The sequence below is a fragment of the Ovis aries genome, chromosome 14, assembly GCF_016772045.2.
Source record: "Ovis aries strain OAR_USU_Benz2616 breed Rambouillet chromosome 14, ARS-UI_Ramb_v3.0, whole genome shotgun sequence".
Classification (NCBI taxonomy): domain Eukaryota; kingdom Metazoa; phylum Chordata; class Mammalia; order Artiodactyla; family Bovidae; genus Ovis; species Ovis aries.
Genome location: NC_056067.1, coordinates 46567887 through 46593820, shown reverse-complemented (window position 1 = coordinate 46593820; position 25934 = coordinate 46567887). Strand labels below are relative to the sequence as shown.

The following is a 25934-nucleotide window of genomic DNA, read 5'->3' as shown; positions in this document are numbered from 1 at the left end:
TCCTCCTGGGAGATGGCCGCACACACCGCACTTAAGCTGTATAAAACGTACGCGGCCATCTTACCTCACTGTCTGCCCTTCTGGAGACAACGAAATCTTAATTTCCAGGTCAGGGAGCCGCTATATTGACCTCAGGAGGTTTGGGCTTCTGAGATGCTAAAAGCAGCAGTGACATCTGTGTTTAGGGACCCAGAAACACTTGCTTCTTCCCGCCCTAAAATAGCCTAATAGCCTAACAAAGGGTCTAGTCATCCGCTGTACGGTGCAGATTCAAACATGGCCGCCCCCTGCAAGCGGTTGGCTAGTGGGCGCGGCCATAATACCTTCTCTTAACATTCAGAAACCCAGAATCCTGTTCTCTGGAAAGATGCCAGGTGGCGGCAGCCAGCCTCAAAGATGCGACTGAGTCTGCGCACGACCACTCGTTTTGGGAAGAGCTCATACCGTGGAGAGGCAGCGTGGTACGGCAGTCAATTTCAGGTTATGGGCGCGGATGCGGGGAAAATGGGAAAGATCAATGTGAGAAACAGTCAAAATTCAAGACGTGTGTAGGATGGCGATCAGGCGACTACGGTGGCCCGACTGGGTCAGTCATGGATACCCGTAAGGGTCAGAGACTGAGGGGATTGAAGGGTTAAGTGATTGGGCGTCTGAGCCTCTTGGGAGAGAGAGTCTGTGGTGGCGGGTTTATGGGAATCAGCGTTAGTGTCTGTGAAGAAGATGGATTGGGAGTATGTGGGAATCAATAAACTAGGGTTCTTGACTGACAGAATGCGTGGAAGTCAGTTTATAGTGATCTTCAAGTGTCTTGAGGACAAGTGAGTTTCTTCGAAGACTCTGATTTGATCGGCGTTAGGACTCAGTGATCAGAAGCCTGAGGGGTCAGGGACTGGAGGTTCTAAATTCTGTTTAGGTACCTGAAGCTGGTGATTGTGGAAGCTTCGAGGTTCATACTCACTGAGGGTGGTCAGTGAGGATCGATGTTTGGAGAAACGCTTTAGGCAATCAGTGATGGAGACACCCTTTAGATCGTCGCTGCAGAGGAATCTGAAGATATCAGTGACCCGACTTGTGTAGATCAGAGTATGGGGAATAGCGGGATCAGTGGAGGAGGGGGTTAGTGATTTGGGACTGTCAGTCATTGTGGGGGGAGGTGGGACAGTGAAAGTTAGTATTGGTTCCCAGTCATTGGGATATCATTTGAGATCAGTGTGGGTTTGCCATCAGAGATCTGCCTAATTCACCGTTCCGCAATCGGAGTGGATCAGTGAGTTTTGTAGTCACTGACTAGTGGTCTTTGACAGTCATATTTGGACATTCTGGGATATCTGTGACCACAAGGGCCACTGATAATTGTATATTGGAGACACCCGCCACGTATGTGACTAAGAGGCTTACTGCCGGTTGATGCTGGGGCTTGCAAAACGCAGAAGTTGGGGATGGGAGAGGCAAGGAGTTGAGGCTGCCTCTCTGCAGAGTGACATTCCCCAACTGATTAGCAGCCAGTTCCATTAAGTTGTGAAGGCTAAAGCCCACCTCAAACTATTTTTGAAACCTCCCTCTCCAAGAATTCTCTGGCTTTTCAGTGGTTTGGACTCCCCAAGTTCATTGCTGAGGTCCCAGTTTCAATCCCTGGTTGGGGAACTAAGATCCTGCAAGCCAATCAGAGCAGCCAAACAAACAAGCAAAAAAGAAAAACAAAAATAAACTTCCTTCTGCCTTTCTTTCTTTTTTTTGTTCCCTACATTAATGAAAGTACTCTAAAAGGATCTAAAGTAACATGTTATTTACGATGTGGCCTCTGTTGCTTTTGCCAAGGATTTAATGCATATTTGTCCTAATATTTCCTTTAAGGTTCTTTCTAGAAAATCTAATGAGATGTCCATCTGTGACACCATCTTGAGAGTGAGCCTGGTTTCTAAAAATCTATTCTGACTCCATGGCAGCTAGGATGGATGTAACTTTGCCTGTGGTTAGAAAACAAAGAATTTACTGAGTAAGTACCTAAGTCTAATGTAAAAGATTTTGTGGAAGGAGCAAACCTTGAGAACATTTGGAAATTATTTTAATCTGGGCTTAACTTAAAAATAATGTTCTTACCACACCAAAAAAAAAAAAAAAGAAAGGAAAAGAAAGGTAATTATGTGAGGTAATTATGAAGATGTTAACTAATCCTACTGTGGTAATCATTTTGCAATGTATACATGGATTAGATCAGGGCATTGTATACCTTAAACTTACACAATATTATCTGCCAATTATACTTTTATAAGGCTGGGGAAAATATGAATTATGGAGAGAAAAGAAATTGGACCTAGAAGTTACTGTGTTCTAAGAATTTTTTTGCCTTGTTCTGTGGGTTTTTTTTTTAGGCATGGCACATTTGACTTCCATGAATCAGTGCCTTATGAAAGCCTGGTAGAACAATTCAGTAAAGATAAAACCACAATAACAACCAACCACAAAGACAAAAGTTAAAGCTACTGGTAAAAACTGTTCTTCACTGACCTTAAAATCAAGTTAATGGTGAATAAGATGGACTGAGACAAAATCACAGATGTAATGGAAATAAGATTTTAACCATCAGCTTGATAAAAGGGTGAAATGCTGAAACAGTATTTATTTTTATAAATATTACAATCAATCCTTCTGTAGTCTTTAGACAAAACATGAGTATATCATCTTAAGCAACAAAGGAAGTTAAGAAGTAAGGCAGGTAACATCTTTTAGAAACCATCAGTGTCAAGCTTTCATTTTTAGAACAGATAGCTCCTGCTTTTTACATGCACAGAATCCAAAACAGGTAGTTTCTGTGACTCAACACGCATATGTATGGGTAAGGAGTTGGGGCGTTTTCTTTTTCTTATTGCTCTTTTCCTTCACCTATACTATGCCTAGTGCCAGGTTTGGGAGAAAATACTTTTTTTAAGTTTTTAATATAATTTTTTAAATTGAGATATAAGATACATATAATAATATATATTTAGCTCAATGAATTGTCACAAAGGGAACACCTCTGGGTAATGTGCTCAGATCAGAAAACAGAACATTATAACACCCTGAAAGCTCTATGATACCCGTTCCCCGTTACTACCCTACCATAGGGAACCATTTTCCCAGTTCTTATATAACAGATTAGTTTTGTCTGTCTTTGAACTTTAATTAAAGGGAATATTCATACATGATGGGGTGGTAGTAAGTGACTCATGTGAAAAAATTGTTTTAAGTTTGAATCCAGATTGTTTCATTTTATTTAGGGAACAAACATTTTTTCCAGATCATTTCCAGGCATAACACACAGACAGTCAAGTATTCTTATGTTAAAGCTACAGCTCAGTGAATTTTTATGTTTCAGAGAACTGTGAAACACAACCTAGATCAAGATATGCATCACTTCAGGGACTTCCTTCATGGTCCAGTGGTTAAGGCTCCATGCTTCCACTGTGGAGAAGGCAATGGCACCCCACTCCAGTACTCTTGCCTGGAAAATCCCATGGACAGAGGAGCCTGGTAGGCTGCAGTCCATGGGGTCGCTGAGAGTTGGACACGACTCAGTAACTTCACTTTCACTTTTCACTTTCATGCATTGGAGAAGAAAATGGCAACCCACTCCAGTGTTCTTGGCCTGGAGAATCCCAAGGACAGCGGAGCCTGGTTGGCTGCCATCTATGGGGTCGCACAGAGTCGGACACGACTGTAGCAACTTAGCAGCAGCAGCAGCAGCAGCTTCCACTGTAGAGGGCCTGGGTTCAAACCCTGGCTGGGGAATTAAGACACCTGCATGCCCCAAAACACAGCAAAAAAAAAAAAAAAATCTGGGAAGATATCCATCATTTCTAGCACCCTGAAGCCTTCCTTATCAGTCAATAACCACTGCCACCCTGGGTCTAATTCAATGGATTAGTTTTATCTGTTTTTGAACTTGAGTTAAATGGAATCATAGAAATTATTTGAAGCCAAAACCATTCATACAATGTGGAAGTTTTGTCTTGAAATTCTGAAACCAGACACACCAGGGTAAAATTTTATTCTATGGCACTTCTTGGCCATTTGAGATTGCTTGTTTTCTGTTACTTCCTTTGGGATCCAAACACATGAACATTTAAGTGGATCCTCTGGTTTGGAGTAGATTTGGAGTCAGAATCCTGCTAATGAAGTTAACAAGTTAAGGCTGGTTCTTCTTTGTAGTTAATTTGGAGGGGGACCTAAGAGTCCCTGGTCAAAATCTCTTAGCCTTTGGAGACTAACCATTGGCTGCAGTGACCTGAATAAGAACTTCCAGGGAATTCCCTGGTTGTCCAGTGGTTAGGACTTGGCACTTTCACTGCTGTGGCCTGGGTTGGATCCCCGCTTGGGTAACTAAGGTCCCACAAGCCATAGGGCATGGTCAAAAAAAAAAGAACCTTCATGAGGTTGCCTGCCTGCCATTTGATAGTAAGTTGTTGACATGATGTCCCTTTACCCCTAATATAAATTTCCTGAGTACAAGAACATTTTATTCTATGACCACAAGATAATTATCAAGAGCAGGAAAGTTAACATTGAAGCAATATTACTATTGTTGTTATTATAGTAGTGTGAAGTAAAGGAAAAAAAACGCACAACGTTAAAACTGTGAATTGAGTTTTATTCAGTCTTACCTATATAGCTAAGCACTATAGCCCAGGAGACAGCCTCTCAGATAGCTCTGAGGAATTGCTCTGAAGAGGTAGAGGAGAGCCTATATATATATATATATGATTTTTTGGAGGGACTGGGAAATACATGTAGTCAAGCATGAAAAGATGACCGCTAATCACAAAGAAAAGACATCTCATAATTTTAGGGCTTTTCTGTGTTTAGAAGATGGAACAATCTGGGGTCCTTGAAATTCTTCTTAGATATGCATCTTAACTATCTAGGTGCCCTTCATCCGAAGCACAGAGTGCCTCCTGTTTTTTCCCTCAGGGCTTATTGTTGGTAGGCATTGGCAGTGGCTAGTGACTTAATACTTGTAGAACTGAAATGGTGAATAACATTCTTTGTTTACAGCAGTGTCATCCACAGATGTTATTTAGATTTCTTTAATTGTCCCAATAATGTCCTTTATAGCATTTTTTTTTCTGGCCCAGGAATATAATTCAGAAATACATGTTGCATTTAGTTGTCATATCTCTTTAGACTCCTTTAATTTGGAATATTTTCTCTGTCATCTTTTGCCTCTTCTGACCTTGATGTTTTGAGGAGTACAAGCCAGTTATTTTTATAAGATGACCATCTGTTGAATTTTTCTGATTTTCCTCATGTCTAGAGTCATGTACATTCATGATTGCTACTGGAGCAATGGTGTGTTCTCAGTGTCCCAAGTCAGGAGATGCCTGATGTTGGTTTGTCATATTGGTGGCAATGTTCACCTTGATCATTTGGTTAAGGTAATATGCACCAGGGCTGTCCACTATCAAGTTATGTTAGTAAGTATCTTATGGGGGCATTTTTTGAGACCACGTAAATAACTTCAAACTTTCATTTACTAGTGTTAGTATTTTTTTTAATATTTATTTATTTGGCTGTACCGAGTTCAATGCAGCATGAAGGATCTTTGATCTACCTTGTGGCACACAGGATCTTTCAGTTTTTAGTTCCCTGACCAGAGATCAAACCTGGGCCCCCTGCACTGGGAACGAGGAGCCTTAGCCACTGGACCACAGGGAAAGTCCCTTATTCACTAGTGTTAGTATTATCCTTTAATGACTTTTGCCTGAATCAGTTACCACTGTTATGGTTGCCAAATGATGATTTTTCTAATTGCTCTTATGTTGATTAGTTCCTTCTTTCTTCATTGATTAGTCAGAGCTTTCCTTTATCCCCCATGTATTTATCAGTATAAATAAAAGAGTGTGCCCTAGTTATATATAAAACAGAAGCTATGGGACTTTCTGGGTGGTCCAGTAGTTAAGAATCATCTTGCAATGCAGGGGATGAAAGTTCAATCCCTAGTCGGGAAACTAAGATCCCACATGCCTCAGGGCAGCTAAGCCCAGGCACCACAGCTAAAGAGATCCCACATGCCACAACTAAGACCTGATGCAGCCAAACAAATAAATAAATATTTAAAGACAAAAAGAGAAGCTACACATTGGAAACTTACAATCTGTTTAAAATGTTGAGTTAGATAATGAACCAGAGCTCAGATCTTCTAAATCTCAAAGAAAACATCTTGAGAGATTGACCAATTTACAGACAAAGAGTTGTCAGATCATGGGACAAATGACCACATAGACAGGAAACCTCTAGGGTCCCACTTTGGTCAGATAGATTTCTAAAGCGCTGTCATAGTGAGGGATTTGGGAGTGAGAGAAGAAAAAGAAATAGACTGTCAGAAAGTAGTAGAACTGTCAAAACCTGATGAAATGATCCGTACATGTTGTGAAAGCTAAGTTGTGGTTTTGTTGATTCTGTGACAGTAAATTATATAAATCATATTGCATTTTTATAAAAATCAAGGTGGAAAGGTCAGATGAGATTATGTGGGATAGTTTCTTCAGTTGAGTTTTGCCAAACTGTGGGTAGTTTTCTGTGCTTTAATTTTCGGTCTTGATTAAACATTTAGTCAAAGAAATTAGAAAATACACACGAAAAATGGAAGACATCAGTAGATACAAAAGGAGAAATTAATCAGTTAAAAAAAGAAAAAAGGAATAACTGATAAATCTGATTTTTTTAAAAAGTCAGTAATATAGATTAAACCACTAGCAAACCTTATCAAGTCAAGAGGAAACTGGGACTTTCCTAGTGGTTTAGTGGTTGAGACTCCTTGCTTCCACTGCACAGGGCATAGGTTTGATCCCTGGTCTGGGAGCTAAGATCCCACATGCTACATGAAGCACCAAAATAAATAAATTAATTTTAAAAACTTTTTTAAATTGTGAATTATCCCATTGATAATTTTAATATAGTTCTGACATTAGACATTCAAAGAATTTACTTATACTCTTAAACTATGATTTACTTTTTAAAAAATGATTCAAGCCTTATAGTTATTTCATTAATTAAACATCTTAATTAAAAGTAACAATTGTTTGCTCTCATCTGTTAAAAATGATTTTTTAGGGAATTTCCTGGCAGTCCAGTGGTTAGGACTTGGTACTTTCATTGCCTGGGTTCAATCCCTGGTCAGAGAACTAAGGTCTTGCAAGCCACACAGAATGGTGGGGAAAAAAATTTTTTTTAATGACAACACTTAATAATCTGCTGGATGAATAGCAAAGTTTAGCCTTTCAGTAATTGTTTGCACCACAGTTTAAGTAACCGTTAGTTTTATTAATGTTGCACAGTTATTTTACTTTGCTTTGAGCTCCTTTTGTAATATTTTCATAACAGGTATAGAAGCTTCTTTCCCAGAATATACTTGGGGCCAGGTGTTTAAATTTTAAGGAGTTTGTATTTTATTCCCTTTCAGTTCTTACTTGGTAGCAACTTTTGTTTCCTGGAAAGTCTGTTGTATGTATCCACATTCTAAGTTGAATGGCACCCTTTTTTCCCCTCTACCACAATGATGTAAAGCATGGGTTTTTGTCCAAGATTTACATAGGGAATTTGCAAGTTCTGAAACAAGCCTGGTCCCTCATAGCTCTGTTCTCTTTCTCCATTCTCCTCTCCACCCCCATCTTCACAGGCTGCAGATCTTTTCCCAAGAACAACAGAAAATGATCGAGTACCAGGTAAGTGCGACATTAATGAGCCTACTTTCCCTTCTTGGGGAAACTGGAAAATATATGCATTTCAACCACGTATGCTTTGTCATAGGTTGGGTTCTCAGGAAAACACTTGGGGATGAAAATTTGCACACAGGAAGTTTACTAGGGAGGCTCTTAGAATACTTGTAAGTCAGTGAAGGAGGCAAGGTGGGCAGAGGGAGTTGCTGAACAGAGGCATCAGCTGATCTTATAAGATGCTCTATAGCTGGTAGTAGTTGTTGTTTTGTTGCTCAGTTGTGTCTGACTCTTGCCACCCCATGGACTGTAGCCCACCAACCTCCTCTGTCCACGGGATTTCCCAAGCAAGACTACTGGAGTGAGTTGTAATTTCCTTCTCTAGGGGATCTTCCTGATCCAGAGATCGAACCCATGTCTCCTGCTTGGCAGGAGGGTTCTTCACCATTGAGCCACCAGGGATAGTCCTCAATGTTGTCCTGAATAGGAGGCAAGGAAGCCTTTGTATTCTGAAATCAACCAGTCATTGGTTTAGGCTGCCCCAGGAGGGGACATAACATTGGTTAGAGTAGCTCCCTTTGGCCAGAGGAAATTCCCAGTAGGTTTCACACCTGCAATAGCCAGGTGTCTCCTAGCAGCTGGGAGAAGTACCTCGGTACTGCAGGGAGATTTGGGTGGAACACCACAATCTCTTTCTCCACATAATGATCAAATACTTACTATACATACTACTCTCCCCTTTTTGCCCAATTCAATTATCCTAGACATTTTACCCAGAGAAGGCGATGGCACCCCACTCCAGTACTCTTGCCTGGAAAATCCCATGGATGGAGGAAACTGGTGGGCTGCAGTCCATGGGGTCGCAAAGAGTCAGACACAACTGAGTGACTTCACTTTCACTTTCATGCATTGGAGAAGGAAATGGCAACCCACTCCAGCGTTCTTGCCTGGAGAATCCCAGGGACAGGGGAGCCTGGTGGGCTGCCATCTATGGGGTTACACAGAGGCAGACATGACTGGAGCGACTTAGCAGCAGCAGACGTTTTACCATTATACCTAGAACCATGTTGTTGTTGTTGTTGTTTTAAACAGTGTACATAATGCTCCATCATATGCATGGAATATTTAACCCACCCTCCATATTATGGACATTCGGGTAGTGTCCAGGTTTGATATTTCAAGCAACGATGCAGGAAACATCCTTTGTTGGAATACAGATTTACAACGAGCGAGTCCAACGAGAGTCAGTGGACTTCCTGGTAGCCCAGCAAACAGGCAGACATGGCCCATGATTTCCACTGGCCATAAGGAAGGAGCATATTGTTATTTCCAGGAAAAAACTAGCTTTTCAGGGCACTTCTTTTTGAGAGCAACCTTCTTAGGGCAGCACTGCTGCTATTGGTGTGGTCTCAGGACATAGGCACCTGCTGGAAGCTTGTTAACATCCAGTGTGGCAAACCCCACCCAGACCTTTTGGATCAGGTTAACTGTGGGTGGGGCCTGAGAATCTTTGTTTAACAAGCTCTGGATGATCCATTTGTGCTTGAAAGTGTGAGAAGCATGGAGAGAGTGAACAGAATTTTTAACAATCACTGACAAATACAGAAGCATGTTTTCAACAGTGGTTCAACTCCTCCCTTGGAGTTGAGTGTTAGCACCACAACAAAATTCAGTTCTCCAGGTCTTAGCCTCCCAATGATGTAACAATGTTTTCTATCAAAGTTGCAGGAAGTTTGAACTCCTCTGTGCTTTGTGGCCCACATGTAATGGCAGGGAAATGCTCAATTTCCGTTATAAGAAAGTAAAAATACAAATATTTCTTTTGGTGGGGCTGGTGGGGGGCAGAAAGATTCCTCCAAGTTTATAGACGTTCTGATTTTGGTCCAAGGTATCTACATTGAGGAAACGATGAACTGCTCATTATTTGAATGACTGTCATTTCTCTTTAAGTGTCTCTGCTAGTTTTGCAGCAAACAGTTGAACATCTTATCCTCAGCAAGTCTCAGTGTGAGATGTCACCAGTTCCCCCACCTTCCTCACTGACTTTTGATGGTAAAGGAGATGGTGAAGGTCTCCTTCTCAGCCCCTGAGTTCCTGCATTCCCACATTTCGGAGTCCTTTCTCAAGCAAGGGCATCTCTTTCTGGAAACATATCCATGCCTGCCCCCTTTCCCAGGTCTTTTTCCTTGTCCCTACAACCATTGTCAGTAACTTCAACCCTGGAAACCATTACTGCTTATAACCCAAAAAGTCCTTTCCTTTCCCTCCTGATCTCCTTCAGCTTCTGAATTGATTTCCCTGCTCTTAATGTGTCCACTCCTGCTTCTCATTCTTTCTTGAGTCCAAAATCCTCTCTTCCCACTTAACTAAAACTTTTCTGGCCAAAGTCCCAGGTGACCTTGTTGAGGCTTAAGTTAGAAGATGCTGTTTGATTGTTCTACTGAAATAAGACTGTACCTTTTGCCTCCTTGTGTCTGAAAGGCGGCACCATATACTGGGTAAGAGCACAGAACCTGGAACTGAATTGCTGAGTTTGAATCCCCATCCTTACCATCTGTACAACTTTGGCAAGTCCCTGAACCTCTCTGCCCCAGTTTTCTTTAATATGGGAATAATGGCACTTACTTCAGAGAGTAAATTAAATGAACTAATATGTGTAAAGTGCTTGAAATAGACTATTTGTCCTTATTATGTGTTTGTTATTATTACTAAGTTTAGGCCTCCTTCCTTCATGCCAGGGATAGTGCTTCCCTACAGCTTCCCTACCTCTTCTGGGGTTTCTCTTTCCATCTTCTTATGTCGCAGACACTGATGTTCCTCTGGGTTTGAACCTTCTCTGGGGCCTCTGGGGTGCCACTCTTTTTCTTCTGTTTTGGCTGCCTCACATAATCTTAGTTCCCTAACCAGAGATTGAAGAGATCACTGCCTTTGGCAGTTAAAGCTCAGAGTCCTAACTGCTGGATCGCCAGGGAAGTCCTGGTTTCATCCACTCTTAAGGTGGGTGCTGGTGATTCTGCACGTGGCTGCCTCCTCCATATCTAAGCCCAGGCCTCCTCCAAGAACTTTTGACCCCTTTGTCTAACATCTGTGCCTTTGGCTGCCTTCAGTTTAATGTGTGCAAAGTTGAATTTTTTCTGTCTCTTCTTCTCTGTTTCTCATCTCAGGAGATAATACCAACCCAAACCCCCAGGCAAGCCCAGACCCTGAGACTTACCCTTGACGTCTCCCCACCTTCCATCTCTCACACTCAGTCACCAAGTCTTCCTGATTTTAGGACTTCCCAGGTGGCGTGAGTGGTAAATAACTCACCTGCCAATGCAGGAGACCTAAGTCTTGCTGATTTTACAGCCTCAGTGTTTCATCCATCCTTTTCATCCTTATATAAATGGCATGGCCCTTTAGGTGCAAAATTATGTCTCTTCTACTTTTTTCTCTTCTGTTCTATTCTCGCCCCGCCCCCCCCCCCCCATTCTGTTTCATCCCATCCCATCCCACTCCACTCTACTCCATCCTATTTCATCCCATTCCAGTTAGCTCTGTTTGGGGAATACTGACCCAGAGCCTGTCACCCAGAGCTACGCCCTGTGCTCTAAGATGAAGCCTGATTGCTGCTCACCTGCTACCACAGTATGCTGTTTTGGCATCAGTGAGGGTGTCTAATTGGCACCTTCTCTGTTCCACGGCCTTTGTGTGAATCTTGGGGTCCCAGGTGCCAGCTTCCATTGCCTCCATCCTGGTTTTGGTCCTGTCTTCACATCTACTTACGTGGGCCACTCCTCAAGTGCCACACTAGCATTCATCAAGGAGACCTGCAGTCTCCTGGGAGTGGAGAGTGGCTGCTCTCAACCCCTTTGTCTCTGCAGGGCCCTCTCAATGCTTCTTTCCTCTGGCCACTCCCAGAGGTGGTGGGCTGGTGCCACTGCCACTGTGCAGTGCGCTAGGGCTTTCCACCCCATTAACACCCTCCCTTTTTCTGTCCTTTAGAATTGTTTTCCCTTTCTTAACAGATTTTTAAAATATCGACTTACAATCTTTTTTCTCATTAAGTAACATAGGTACCTTTATGTGGCACTGTCATCTTCCAGGCACAGTTTAAAGGCTTGACATATATTAACTCATTTAAACCTCATACTATAATAACTGAAAGACACACATTATTATTGTTGCCATTCAACAGATGAGAAAGCTGAGGCAGAGACGTTAAATAGCTTTCCCAGGGTCATGCATTTAGTGGTATAGCATGTATTTGAGCTCAGTAAGTCCAGCCCCAAAGTCCATGCTTTTAGCTGATCTGCCCTACTGCCTCTTGTGTCTGTCAGTGACTGTAAAGTTAGACGGCAGTCCACAAAGCCACCTTTGCTGCTTTTTTAAAAAAATTAATTAATTAATTTTTGGCTCTGCTGGGTCATCATTGCTGTGCATGAGCTTTCTTTAGTTATAGAGAGCAGGGGCTACTCTATAGTTGCAGAGGGTTTCTCATTATAGTCACTTCTCTTGTTGCAGAGCACAGACTCTAGGGCGCACAATCGTCAGGAGTTATGGCACACAGGTTTAGTTGCACTGCAGGATGTAGGATCTTCCCAGACCAGGGCTCAAACCCTTGTATCCTGCATTGGCAGGTGGATTCTTAACCACTGGATGACCAGGGAAGTTCCAAAACCACCCTCATTTTGGCAGCATTTGTAAGTGTGGAGGTTTCCAACACCACCCTCAGTTTTGATAATTTGCTAGAAAGACCCGCAGAACGATGTATTCACAGTTAGGATTCATTACAGCAGATGTACAAAGATTAAAATCAGCCAAGAAAAGAGGTGCTTGGGGCAGAGTCCAGGAGAGTTCCACACACTGAACTTCCATGTGTCCTATCCCAGTGAGTGCGAACAGTAAGAAATTCTCCCAACAATCACGTGTGATGGTACAGAATATTGCCAACCAGGAAGCTTACCTAAGCCTTGGTGTCCAGAGCTGTATTTGGGGTTGGTCAAGTAGACATGATTGCCTGCTAGTGGAGGCTGAGCTAATTGATGCCTGTGAGCCAGAGCTTCCCCCAGAAATCATGTTGTTAGAACATCTGGTGTAGCCCAAGGCGCCAGGTAAACCAAGACACTTTAATCTAGGAGGACATTCCAGGGGCTTAGAAATTAACTTCTGGGAACTGACGTCAGACCTTTCCTTCAGTTCATTTCAGTCGCTCAGTCGTGTCCGACTCTTTGCGACCCCATGAATCGCAGCACGCCAGGCTTCCCTGTCCATTACCAACTCCCGGAGTTCACTCAGACTCAAGTTCATCGAGTCAGTGATGCCATCCAGCCGTCTCATCCTCTGTTGTCCCCTTCTCCTCCTGCCCCCAATCCCTCCCAGCATCAGAGTCTTTTCCAATGAGTCATCTCTTCGCATGAGGTGGCCAAAGTACTGGAGTTTCAGCTTCAGCATCATTGCCTCCAAAGAAATCCCAGGGCTGATCTCCTTCAGAATGGATTGGTTGGATCTCCTGGAAGTCCAAGGGACTCTCAAGAGTCTACTCCAACACCACAGTTCAAAAGCATCAATTCTTTGGTGCTCAGTTTTCTTCACAGTCCAACTCTCACATCCATACATGACCCCTGGAAAAACCATAGCCTTGACTAGACGGACCTTTGTTGGCAAAGTAATTTCTCTGCTCTTCAATATGCTATCTAGGTTGGTCATAACTTTTCTTCCAAGGAGTAAGCGTCTTTGAATTTCATGGCTGCAGTCACCATCTGCAGTGATTTTGGAGCCTCCCAAAAATAAAATCTGATACTGTTTCCATTATTTCCCCATCTATTTCCCATGAAGTGATGGGACCAGATGCCATGATCTTTGTTTTCTGAATGTTGAGCTTTAAGCCAACTTTTCGCTCTCCTCTTTCACTTTCATCAAGAGGCTTTTTAGTTCCTCTTCGCTTTTTGCCATAAGGGTGGTGTCATCTACATATCTGAGGTTATTCATATTACTCCTGGCAATCTTGATTCCAGCTTGTGCTTCTTCCAGTCCAGCGTTTCTCATGATGTACTCTGCATAGAAGTTAAATAAGCAGGGTGACAATATACAGCCTTGACGTACTCCTTTTCCTATTTGGAACCAGTCTGTTGTTCCATGTCCAGTTCTAACTGTTGCTTCCTGACCTCCATATAGGTTTCTCAAGAGGCAGGTCAGGTGGTCTGGTATTCCCATCTCTTTCAGAATTGTCCACAGCTTATTGTGATCCACACAGTCAAAGGGTTTGGCATAGTCAATAAAGCAGAAATAGATGTTTTTCTGGAACTCTCTTGCTCTTTTGATGATCCAGCGGATGTTGGCAATTTGATCCCTGGTTCCTCTGCCTTTTCTGAAACCAGCTTGAACATCTGGAAGTTCATGGTTCACGTATTGCTGAAGCGTGGCTTGGAGAATTTTGAGCATTACTTTACTAGCATGTGAGATGAGTACAATTGTGTGGTAGTTTGAGCATTCTTTTGCATTTCCTTTCTTTGGGATTGGAATGAAAACTGACCTTTTCCAGTCCTGTGGCCACTGCTCAGTTTTCCAAATTTGCTTGCATATTGAGTGCAGCACTTTCACAGCATCATCTTTCAGGATTTGAAATAGCTCAACTGGAATTCCATCACCTCCACTAGCTTTGTTCGTAGTGATGCTTTCTAAGGCCCACTTGACTTCACATTCCAGGATGTGTGGCTCTAGGTGACTAATCACACCATCGTGATTATCTGGGTCGTGAGGATCTTTTTGTACAGTTCTTCTGTGTATTCTTGCCACCTCTTCTTAATATCTTCTGCTTCTGTTAGGTCCATACCATTTCTGTCCTTTATTGAGCCCATCTTTGCATGAAATGTTCCCTTGGTATCTCTAATTTTCTTTTTTTTTTTCAATTTTTATTTTTACTTTATTTTACTTTACAGTACTGTTTTGGTTTTGCCATACATTGACATGAATCCACCACGGGTGTACACGCGATCCCAAACATGAACCCCCCTCCCACCTCCCTCCCCACAACATCCCTCTGGGTCATCCCCGTGCACCAGCCCCAAGCATGCTGTATCCTGCATCGGACATAGACTGGTGATTCGATTCTTACATGATAGTATACATGTTTCAATGCCATTCTCCCAAATCATTCTAATTTTCTTGAAGAGATCTCTAGTCTTTCCCATTCTGTTGTTTTTCTCTATTTCTTTGCATTGATCACTGAGGAAGGCTTTCTTATCTCTTCTTGCTATTTAAAGTGAAGTGGACCTTTCCTTGGGCAAAGTTAAATTCTCTAGGTCACTTCAAGATATATCTAAAGTACTAAAGGAAAATCTATTTACTCACAAGAGTAGAGGAGGTTTTTTTTCCCCAAACTAAACAATTCTCCAATTCTGTGCAGATCTTACAAGTTAGGGGCTCTCTCTCACAAGACTGCCCCCCTACTACCACTTCAGATGCCAGTCGCAAATCCTAGGTTATCATCTGAACTTCTGACCAACTGTAACCACACAGTTCAGACTGGGACTTCAACCCAGCCAAAACCCAGACTGGGACTTGAATCCATTGTCTTTTCATTGAAATCACGGGTCCAGTCTCAGAATTTAATGAAGCTCACGTTCTGTATGTCTCATCACAGGAAGAATTCAGTGAGAGACAAAGTGGTAGGTAAAAAGTGGATTTATTTACAAAGATACACATTCCATAGAATATGGTCCCTCTCATAAGGTGAGAATGGCCCTGAGAGAAACACACACCACAGAGAGAGTGGGGGCCATCTCAGAAGGCAAGAGACACCGAATGTGGGGTGGTTAGTATTTATGGACTAGGTAATTTCATAGGCTAATGAGGGAATGCAGAGTTCTAAAGAATAGCAAGGAGAGATAAGAAAGCCTTTTAAAGTGAACAATGCAAAGAAATAGAGGAAAGCAATAGAATGGGAAAGACTAGAAGTCTCTTCAAGAAAATTAGAGATACTAAGGGAACATTTCATGCTAAGATGGGCACAATAAAGGACAGAAATGGTATGGACCTAACAGAAGCAGAAGATATTAAGAAGAGGAGGCAAGAATACACAGAATAACTATACAAAAAGGATTTTAATGATCCAGATAACTACAAAGGTGTGATCACTCACCTAGAGCCAGACATCCTGGAGTCCGAAGTCAAGTGGGCCTTAGGAAACATCACTATGAAGAAAGCTAGTGGGGATGATACAATAATAGCAGAGCTATTTCAAATCCTAAAAGATGATGCTGTTAAAATGCTGCACTCAATATGCCAGCAAATTTGGAAAACTCAGCAGTGGTCACAGGACTGGAAAAGGTCAGTTTTCATTCCAATCCCAAAGAAAGGCAGTGCCTAAGAATGTTTAAGCTACCACACAACTGCACTTGTTTCATATGCTAGCAAAGTAATGCTCAGCATTCTGTAAGCTAGGCTTCAATAGTATATGAACCATGAACTTCCAGATGTACAAGCTGGATTTAGAAAAGGCAGAAGAACCACAGATCAAATTGCCAACTTCCGTTGGATCATCGAAAAAGCAAGAGAATTCCAGAAAAACATCTACTTCTTAATTGATTATGAGCTTAATTGACTATGCTAAAACCTTTAACTGTGTGGATCACAACAAACTGGAAAATGCTTCAAGAGGTGTGACTACCAGACCACCTTACCTGCCCCCTGTGAAACCTGTACGCAGGTCAAGAAGCAACAGTTAGAACCAGACATGGAAAAATGCACTGGTTCCAAATTGGGAAAGAAGTACATCAAGGCTGTATATTGTCACACTGCTTATATGCAGAGTATATCATGTGAAGTGCCAGGTTGGATGAAGCACAGGCTGGAATCACGATTGCCAGGAGAATATCAATAACCTCAGATATGCAGATGACACCACCCTTATGGCAGAAATTGACGAGGAATTCAAGAGCCTCTTGATGAAGGTGAAAGAGGAGAGTGAGAAAGCTGGCTTAAAACTCAACATTTAAAAAACCAAGATCACGGAATCTAGTCCCATCGCTTCATGGCAAATAGATGGGGAAACAGTGGAAACGGTGACAGACTTTATTTTCTTTGGCTCCAAAATCACTGTAGATGGTGACTGCAGCCATGAAATTAAAAGATGCTTGCACTTTGGGAGAAAAGTTATGACAAACCTAGATAGCATATTCAAAAGCAGAGACATTACTTTGCCCAAAAAGTTTCGTATAGTAAAAGCTATGGTTTTCCCAGTAGTCATGTATGGATGTGAGAGCTGGACAGTAAGAAAGACTGAGTGCTGAAGAATTGATGCCTTCAAACTGTGGTGCTGGAGAAGACTCTTCAGAGTCCCTTGGACTGCAAGATCAAACCAGTCAGTCCTAAAAGAAATCAACCCTGAACATTCACTGGAAGGACTGATGCTGAAGCTGAAACTCCAATATTTTGGCCACCTGATGCAAAGAGTCGAATCATTGGAAAAGACCCTGATGCTGGCAAAGACTGAAGGCAGAAGGAAAAGGTGATGACAGAGGATGAGATGGTTAGATGGCATCACTGACTCAATGGATATGAATTTGAGCAAACTCTGGGCGATGGTAAAGGACAGAGAAGCCTAGAGTGCTGCAGTCCATGGGGTTGCAAAGAGTCAGACATGACTGAGTGACTGAACAATGAGTGGGAGGATTATTCCATCTATTTTGGGGAAGGGTAGGGATATGCAGATGACACCACCCTTATGGCAGAAAGTAAAGAGGAACTAAAAAGCCTCTTGATGACAGTGAAAGAGGAGAGTGAAAAAGTTGGCTTAAAGCTCAACATTCAGAAAACAAAGATCATGGCATCTGGTCCCATCACTTCACGGGAAATAGATGGGGAAACAGTGAAAACAGTGTCAGACTTTATTTTTGGGGGGCTCCAAAATCACTGCAGATGGTGACTGCAGCCATGAAATTAAAAGACGCTTACTCCTTGGAGGGCTTCCCTGGTGGCTTAGAGGTTAAAGCGTCTGCCTGCAATGTAGGAGACCCCAGTTCGATCCCTGGTTAGGGAAGATCCCCTGGAGAAGGAAATGGCAACCTACTCCAGTATTCTTTCCTGGAGAATCAAAAGTTATGACCAACCTAGATGACATATTGAAAAGCAGAGACATTACTTTGCCAACAAAGGTCCGTCTAGTCAAGGCTATGGTTTTTCCAGTGGTCATGTATGGATGTGAGGGTTGGACTGTGAAGAAAACTGAGTGCCGAAGAATTGATGCTTTTGAGCTGTGGTGTTGGAGAAGACTCTTGAGAGTCCCTTGGACTTCCAGGAGATCCAACCAGTCCATTCTGAAGGAGATCAGCCCTGGGATTTCTTCGGAGGCAATGATGCTGAAGCTGAAATTCCAGTACTTTGGCCACCTCATGCAAAGAGTTGACTCATTGGAAAAGACTCTGATGCTGGGAGGGATTGGGGGCAGGAGGAGAAGGGGACAACAGAGGATGAGATGGCTGGATGGCATCACTGACTCGATGGACGTGAGTCTGAGTGAACTCCGGGAGCTGGTGATGGACAGGGAGGCCTGGTGTATTGCAATTCATGGGGTTGCAAAGAGTCGGACATGACTGAGTGACTGAACTGAACTGAACTGAGGTATTTTCAGAAATTGGGCTGCTACTCACCTTTCTGGCCTTTTATGGTTGGCCTCGTAACTGTCATGGCACATGTGGGTGTGTCATTTAACATATGCTAATGTATTACAATGAGCATATAATGAGGCTCAAGGTCCACTGGAAATTGAATCATCCGCCATCTTGGACCTCATCAGTTCTGACCAGTTTTTGTCATAGCTTCCATAACTGTCATTCTTTTAAAGGTTGTATCCTGCCCCCTTCCTTCCTGTTTCACAACCAACTATAAACTGGGGTACCTCCCCATTGATAATTTTATATTACTCACAGAACTCAGGGAAACACTTTACTTACTATTACAGATTTATTTTAAAGGATATAAAGGAACAGCCATTGGGCTTTCCTGGTGGCTCAGATGGTAAGGAAACTGCCTGCAGTGCAAGAGACATGGGTTCAGTCCCTGGGTCAGAAAGATCCCCTGGAGAAGGGATGGTAACCCACTCCATTATTCTTGCCTGGAGAGAATTATACGGACAGAGGAGCCTGGCCACCTACAGTCCATGGGGTTGCAGAGTCAGACACAACTGAGTGACTAATACACACACAAATGAACAGCCAGATAAAGGGGTATGTATGGCAAGATACAGAAGGGTCCTGAGCCCAGGAGCTTCTGTCTCCAGAGAATTTGGGGTGCACACCCCAAACTGGATATGTTTATCAAACTGGAAGCTCTCCAAGATTTTTATGGAAGTGCCATTATATAGGCATACTTAATTAAATTGTTGGCCTTTGATGATTAGCTTAATCGCAAATCCCTTTCCTGTCCTCAGAGGCTGGGGGCTATATGGCTGTAGGTCCCAACCAACTAATACCTGGTTGGTTCCTCTGGTAACCAGACCCCATCCTCAAAGAGTTACATCATTAGTATAAACTCTGTTATGATTGACATGGGCTTGTTACTAATAATAAAGGACCTTCCTATGACTCCTGTTACTCTGGAAGTTACAAGGGTTTAAGAAGCTCTGTGCCCGGAATCAGGCAAGAAGACCAAATATATATATTTCTTTTCTTTTCTTTTCTTTTTTTTTTAGTTTTTTATTTTTTTAATTTTAAAATCTTTAATTCTTACAGGCGTTCCCAAACATGAACCCCTCTCCCACCTCCCTCCACATAACATCTCTGTGGGTCATCCGCATGCACCAGCCCCAAGCATGCTGTATCCTGCGTCAGACATAGACTAGTGATTCAAATCTTACATGATAGTATACATGTTAGAATGCCATTCTCCCAAATCATCCCACCCTCTCCCTCTCCCTCTGAGTCCAAAAGTCCGTTATACACATCTGTGTCTTTTTTCCTGTCTTGCCATCTTTCTAAATTCCATATATATGTGTTAGTATACTGTATTGGTGTTTTTCTTTCTGGCTTACTTCACTCTGTATAATCGGCTCCAGTTTCATCCATCTCATCAGAACTGATTCAAATGAATTCTTTTTAGCGGCTGAGTAATACTCCATTGTGTATATGTACCACAGCTTTCTTATCCATTCATCTGCTGATGGACATCTAGGTTGTTTCCATGTCCTGGCTATTATAAACAGTGCTGCGATGAACATTGGGGTACATGTGTCTCTTTCAATTCTGGTTTCCTCGGTGTGTATGCCCAGCCGTGGGATTGCTGGGTCATAAGGTAGTTCTATTTGCAATTTTTTAAGGCATCTCCACACTGTTCTCCATAGTGGCTGTACTAGTTTGCATTCCCACCAACAGTGTAGGAGGGTTCCCTTTTCTCCACACCCTCTCCAGCATTTATTGCTTGCAGATTTTTGGATCGCAGCCATTCTGACTTGTGTGAAATGGTACCTCATTGTGGTTTTGATTTGCATTTCTCTGATAATGAGTGATGTTGAGCATCTTTTCATGTGTTTGTTAGCCATCTGTATGTCTTCTTTGGAGAAATGTCTATTTAGTTCTTTGGCCCATTTTTTGATTGGGTCGTTTATTTTTCTGGAATTGAGCTGCATAAGTTGCTTGTATAATTTTTGAGATTAGTTGTTTGTCAGTTGCTTCATTTGCTATTATTTTCTCCTATTCAGAAGGCTGTCTTTTCACCTTGCTTATATTTTCCTTTGTTGTGCAGAAGCTTTTAATTTTAATTAGATCCCGTTTGTTTATTTTTGCTTTTATTTCCAGAATTCTGGGAGGTGGATCATAGAGGATCCTGCTGTGATTTATGTCTGAGAGTGTTTTGCCTATGTTCTCCTCTAGGAGTTTTATAGTTTCTGGTCTTACATTTAGATCTTTAATCCATTTTGAGTTTATTTTTGTGTGGGGTGTTAGAAAGTGATCTAGTTTCATTCTTTTACAAGTAGTTGACCAGTTTTCCCAGCACCACTTGTTAAAGAGATTGTCTTTACTCCATTGTATATTCTTGCCTCCTTTGTCAAAGATAAGGTGTCCATATGTGTGTGGATTTATCTCTGGGCTTTCTATTTTGTTCCACTGATCTATATGTCTGTCTTTGTGCCAGTACCATACTGTTTTGATGACTGTGGCTTTGTAGTAGAGCCTGAAGTCAGGCAAGTTGATTCCTCCAGTTCCATTCTTATTTCTCAACATTGCTTTGGCAATTTGAGGTTTTTTGTATTTCCATACAAATCTTGAAATTATTTGTTCTAGTTCTGTGAAAAATATGGCTGGTAGCTTGATAGGGATTGCATTGAATTTGTAAATTGCTTTGGGTAGTATACTCATTTTCACTATATTGATTCTTCCAATCCATGAACATGGTATATTTCTCCATCTATTAGTGTCCTCTTTGATTTCTTTCATCAGTGTTTTATAGTTTTTTATATATAGGTCTTTAGTTTCTTTAGGTAGATATATTCCTAAGTATTTTATTCTTTTCGTTGCAATGGTGAATGGAATTGTTTCCTTAATTTCTTTTCTACTTTCTCATTATTAGTGTATAGGAATGCAGGGGATTTCTGTGTGTTGATTTTATATCCTGCAACTTTACTATATTTATTGATTAGCTCTAGTAATTTTCTGGTGGAGTCTTTAGGGTTTTCCATGTAGAGGATCATGTCATCTGCAAACAGTGAGAGTTTGACTTCTTCTTTTCCAATTTGGATTCCTTTTATTTCTTTTTATGCTCTGATTGCTGTGGCCAAAACTTCCAGAACTATGTTGAATAGTAGCGGTGAAAGTGGACATCCTTGTCTTGTTCCTGACTTTAGGGGAAATGCTTTCAATTTTTCACCATTGAGGATAATGTTTGCTGTGGGTTTGTCATAGATAGCTTTTATTATGTTGAAGTATGTTCCTTCTATTCCTGCTTTCTGGAGAGTTTTTATCATAAATGGATATTGAATTTTGTCAAAGGCCTTCTCTGCATCTATTGAGATAATCATATGGTTTTTATTTTTCAATTTGTTAATGTGGTGAATTACATTGATTGATTTGCAGATATTGAAGAATCCTTGCATCCCTGGGATAAAGCCCACTTGGTCATGGTGTATGATCTTTTTAATGTGTTGTTGGATTTTGATTGCTAGAATTTTGTTGAGGATTTTTGCATCTATGTTCATCAGTGATATTGGCCTGTAGTTTTCTTTTTTTGTGACATCTTTGTCAGGTTTTGGTATTAGGATGATGGTGGCCTCATAGAATGAGTTTGGAAGTTTACCTTCCTCTGCAATTTTCTGGAAGAGTTTGAGTAGGATAGGTGTTAGCTCTTCTCGAAATTTTTGGTAGAATTCAGCTGTGAAGCCGTCTGGACCTGGGCTTTTGTTTGCTGGAAGATTTCTGATTACAGTTTCAATTTCTGTGCTTGTGATGGGTCTGTTAAGATTTTCTATTTCTTCCTGGTTCAGTTTTGGAAAACTGTACTTTTCTAAGAATTTGTCCATTTCTTCCACGTTGTCCATTTTATTGGCATACAACTGCTGATAGTAGTCTCTTATGATCCTTTGTATTTCTGCGTTGTCTGTTGTGATCTCTCCATTTTCATTTCTAATTTTATTGATTTGATTTTTCTCTCTTTGCTTCTTGATGAGTCTGGCTAATGGTTTGTCAATTTTATTTATCCTTTCAAAGAACCAGCTTTTGGCTTTGTTGACTTTTCCTATGGTCTCTTTTGTTTCTTTTGCATTTATTTCTGCCCGAATTTTTAAGATTTCTTTCCTTCTACTAACTCTGGGGTTCTCCAATTCTTCCTTTTCTAGTTGCTTTAGTTGTAGAGTTAGGTTATTTATTTGACTTTTTTCTTGTTTCTTGAGGTATGCCTGTATTGCTATGAACTTTCCTCTTAGCACTGCTTTTATAGTGTCCCACAGGTTTGGGGTTGTTGTGTTTTCATTTTCATTAGTTTCTATGCATATTTTGATTTCTTTTTTGATTTCTTCTGTGATTTGTTGGTTATTCAGAAGTGTGTTGTTCAACCTCCATATGTTGGAATTTTTAATAGTTTTTCTCCTGTAATTGAGATCTAATCTTGATGCATTATGGTCAGAAAAGATGCTTGGAATGATTTCGATTTTTTAAATTTATCAAGTTTAGATTTATGGCCCAGGATGTGATCTATCCTGGAGAAGGTTCCATGAGCACTTGAAAAAAAGGTGAAATTCATTTTTTTGGGGTGAAATGTCCTATAGATATCAATTAGGTCTAACTGATCTAATGTATCATTTAAAGTTTGCATTTCTTTGTTAATTTTCTGTTTAGTTGATCTGTCCATAGGTGTGAGTGGGGTATTAAAGTCTCCCACTATTATTGTGTTATTGTTGATTTCCCCTTTCATACTTGTTAGCATTTGTCTTACATATTGTGGTGCTCCTATATTGGGTGCATATATATTTATAATTGTTATATCTTCTTCTTGGATTGTTCCTTTGATCATTAGGTAGTGGCCTTCTTTGTCTCTTTTCACAGCCTTTGTTTTAAAGTCTATTTTATCGGATATGAGTATTGCCACTCCTGCTTTCTTTTGGTCTCTATTTGCGTGGTATATCTTTTTCCAGCCCTTCACTTTCAGTCTGTATGTGTCCCTTGTTTTGAGGTGGGTCTCTTGTAAGCAGTATATATTTCTTAATACATCACAATATCACAACAGATGCCTTCTTAGGTTAGTACCAGTGGAGCTCTCTCAGCAGTTGTCTTGTCCCAGGGCACAGGGCTCTTTGAAGAATTTGTTCTCTGTGCCCTAAATCAGAGGACTGACTTCATGAACATTATCATCTGAGGCTTGCCAGGCTGTGGAGCCTCCTTCCCAAACTATATTCCTTTTCTGGGTCTCTAGCTGAACTCTCCTGCCATTGGCCTCTTACTCATTAGTGTGCCCTGGGGCTCTGGCCTGAGTGCTCTGCTCATCCTGTCTCCTTGCAGAGAGATCCCACACTGCAGGCTACCATGTCTGTGCTGGCACCTCCTGTAGCTTTAGCTCTGTTCCTGACCTTGATCTTGACATGGCTCATCTATTCATCCTGCTGCCTGTCAAGTGTCTCCACCTGTGTGTCCCCAACACAGCGTGCCCTCTTCACTTTTGCTGTTTTTGTCAACTCCAGTTTACCACCACCATCACCCGGTTGCCTTTGAGATACCTGAGTGTCAACCTTATACCTTCTTCACCCCCCACAACCAGTTAAGGTGCAGGTTCAGCTCTTCCTCACAGTGATCCTTCTCTGTCTCACTGTTTCTGTCCTACTTAGGAGCATCATCTTCCATCTGCATTAGTGCAGAGTCTTTCCTTTCTCCTCCCTTCAGGTCGCCCACCACATTGCTCTTTCCATCCATTCACCTTCAAACTATCTGAGTTCTGTATCTCTTGTAGGCAGTATTCCTTTTTTATCCAGTCTAACTGTCTCTGAGTTTTTGGAGCATTTAATCATGTGTTAAATAAACCTTCTAGTTTAATATGTTGTTGTTCAGTTGCTAAGTCATATCAGACTCTGCGACCCTATAGACTGTAGCCCACCAGGGTCCTCTGTCCATGGGGTTCTCCAGGCAAGACTGCTGGAATGGGTTGCCATTTACTTCTCCAATAATTTAATATAGTTTAATATAAATGTAATTATTGGTATGGTTGGATGTATATCTTTGGTATTAGGTTTTCTATTTGTCCCATTTGCTTTTGTTCCTCTGTTTCTTTTCTCTTGTGTGTGTGTATTTGTGTGGATTAATGGGATATTTCTTAGAATTCTCTTTGTTTACTTCAGTACACCTCTTTGCACTATGAGTTTAGTGATTACTGTAGGGATACAATGTATGTCCTCATCTTTTCACAGTCTGCTTAGAGTTAGCATTATACCACTGGGCACAGGATGCAGGAAACTCACATGCCTTCTAGAATGTGCTTTCCACACACACCACTTCCTAGATAGATTTCTTATTGTCTTCCAGTCCATCATCTCATAACTCACAGGCCTGTGTACTCTCCCCTGTAACTGAGTAAGTTGCTGCCTTTACATATCACTGTTTGCCTTATGCTTTTGTTTGCCCTATGCTGTTCCCTCTGCAAGGAAGGCAATTTCTCCATCTCTGCAGAGGACACTCAGCTGCACACACATCCCTTAGCACTGAAGCCTCACTACACTGATAATTTTTAAAATATTTATTTATTTGGTTGCACTGGGTCTTAGTTGTAGCACATGGTATCTTCTGTCTTCACTGTAGCATGTGGGATCTCTAGTTGCAACATATGGGATCTAGTTCCCTGACCAGGGATTGAACTCAGGTTCTTGCATTGGGAGTTCAGAGTCATTTCCCTGGACCACCAGGGAAGTCCTAGACCCTGATAATTTTAGTGGACAGTTCACTTCTCTGCATACTAGAGCCCAGATACCCTGCTGTTACATCCCTTACCATCTCACCCTGATGGCCTTACATATCGCTGTCCCAGCCAGGCTGTGAGCTCCTTGAGGTCAGGAGCCATCCATGACTGTGTCCCCAGTGACCAGGACTGGGTCATACACACAGTCTTCAGTCAATATGTGTTGACCCAAAGTCTAAATGACAGTGGCTTCCAATCCCACCATATAGAGCCCAAAGCCAGGAATAGAAAAGGTAAAAAAGATAAATGATCAGAATAATCTGACCTGGGGCTTCCCTGGTGGTCCAGGGGATAAGAATCCACCTGCCAATGCAGGGGACATGGGTTTGATCCCTGGTTCGGGAAGATCCCACCTGCCTCAGGGCAGCTAAGCCCATGTGCCACAACTACTGTAGCCTGCTTGTCTAGAGCCCATGCTCCACAACAAGAGAAACCCCTACAATGAGAAGCCCAAGCACCGCATCAAAGAGCAGCTCCTGCTTGCTGCAACTAGAGAAAGCCCACGTGCTGCAAGGAAGATCCAGCACAGCCAAAAAATTAAGTAAGTGATTAAAAAATAAGCTCTAACCTATGAACATTATAGAAAATCAGGACCATCCACTCCTGCCTGCATTTTCCCCGTGTGACCCAATTTCATTTCATCTTCAGCAGAGACCTGTGTCATTCAAGGACGTGGTAGTGGGCTTCACGCAAGAGGAGTGGCATGGGCTTAATCCTGCACAGAGGGCCCTGTACCGGGATGTGATGTTGGAGACCTACAGCAACCTCGTCTCAGTGGGTAAGAACAGTTCTGCTGCACAGTCTATATCACGCTTGAATGACCACTTTTCTTCT

General features: G+C 41.8%; 1 protein-coding gene across 6 annotated transcripts in view; it reads left to right on the top strand.

The window, feature by feature from the left end:
- The first annotated feature begins 420 nt into the window (after positions 1-420).
- Positions 421-25934, top strand: part of ZNF793 (zinc finger protein 793) — a 35339-nt gene continuing 9825 nt past the window's right edge. The window contains exons 1-5 of one of the 6 annotated variants that reach the window (XM_060398574.1): positions 421-461; positions 1855-1996; positions 7655-7700; positions 19403-25641; positions 25752-25878. In XM_060398574.1, coding sequence (XP_060254557.1) covers positions 25845-25878 — 34 coding nt within the window. In that variant the 5' untranslated portion in view covers positions 421-461; positions 1855-1996; positions 7655-7700; positions 19403-25641; positions 25752-25844. Of the gene's footprint in view, positions 587-1854; positions 1997-7654; positions 7701-19402; positions 25642-25748; positions 25879-25934 lie in introns of all 6 variants that reach the window. The other 5 variants (XM_060398573.1, XM_042230902.1, XM_042230901.1 and 2 more) reach the window with 5 other exon arrangements.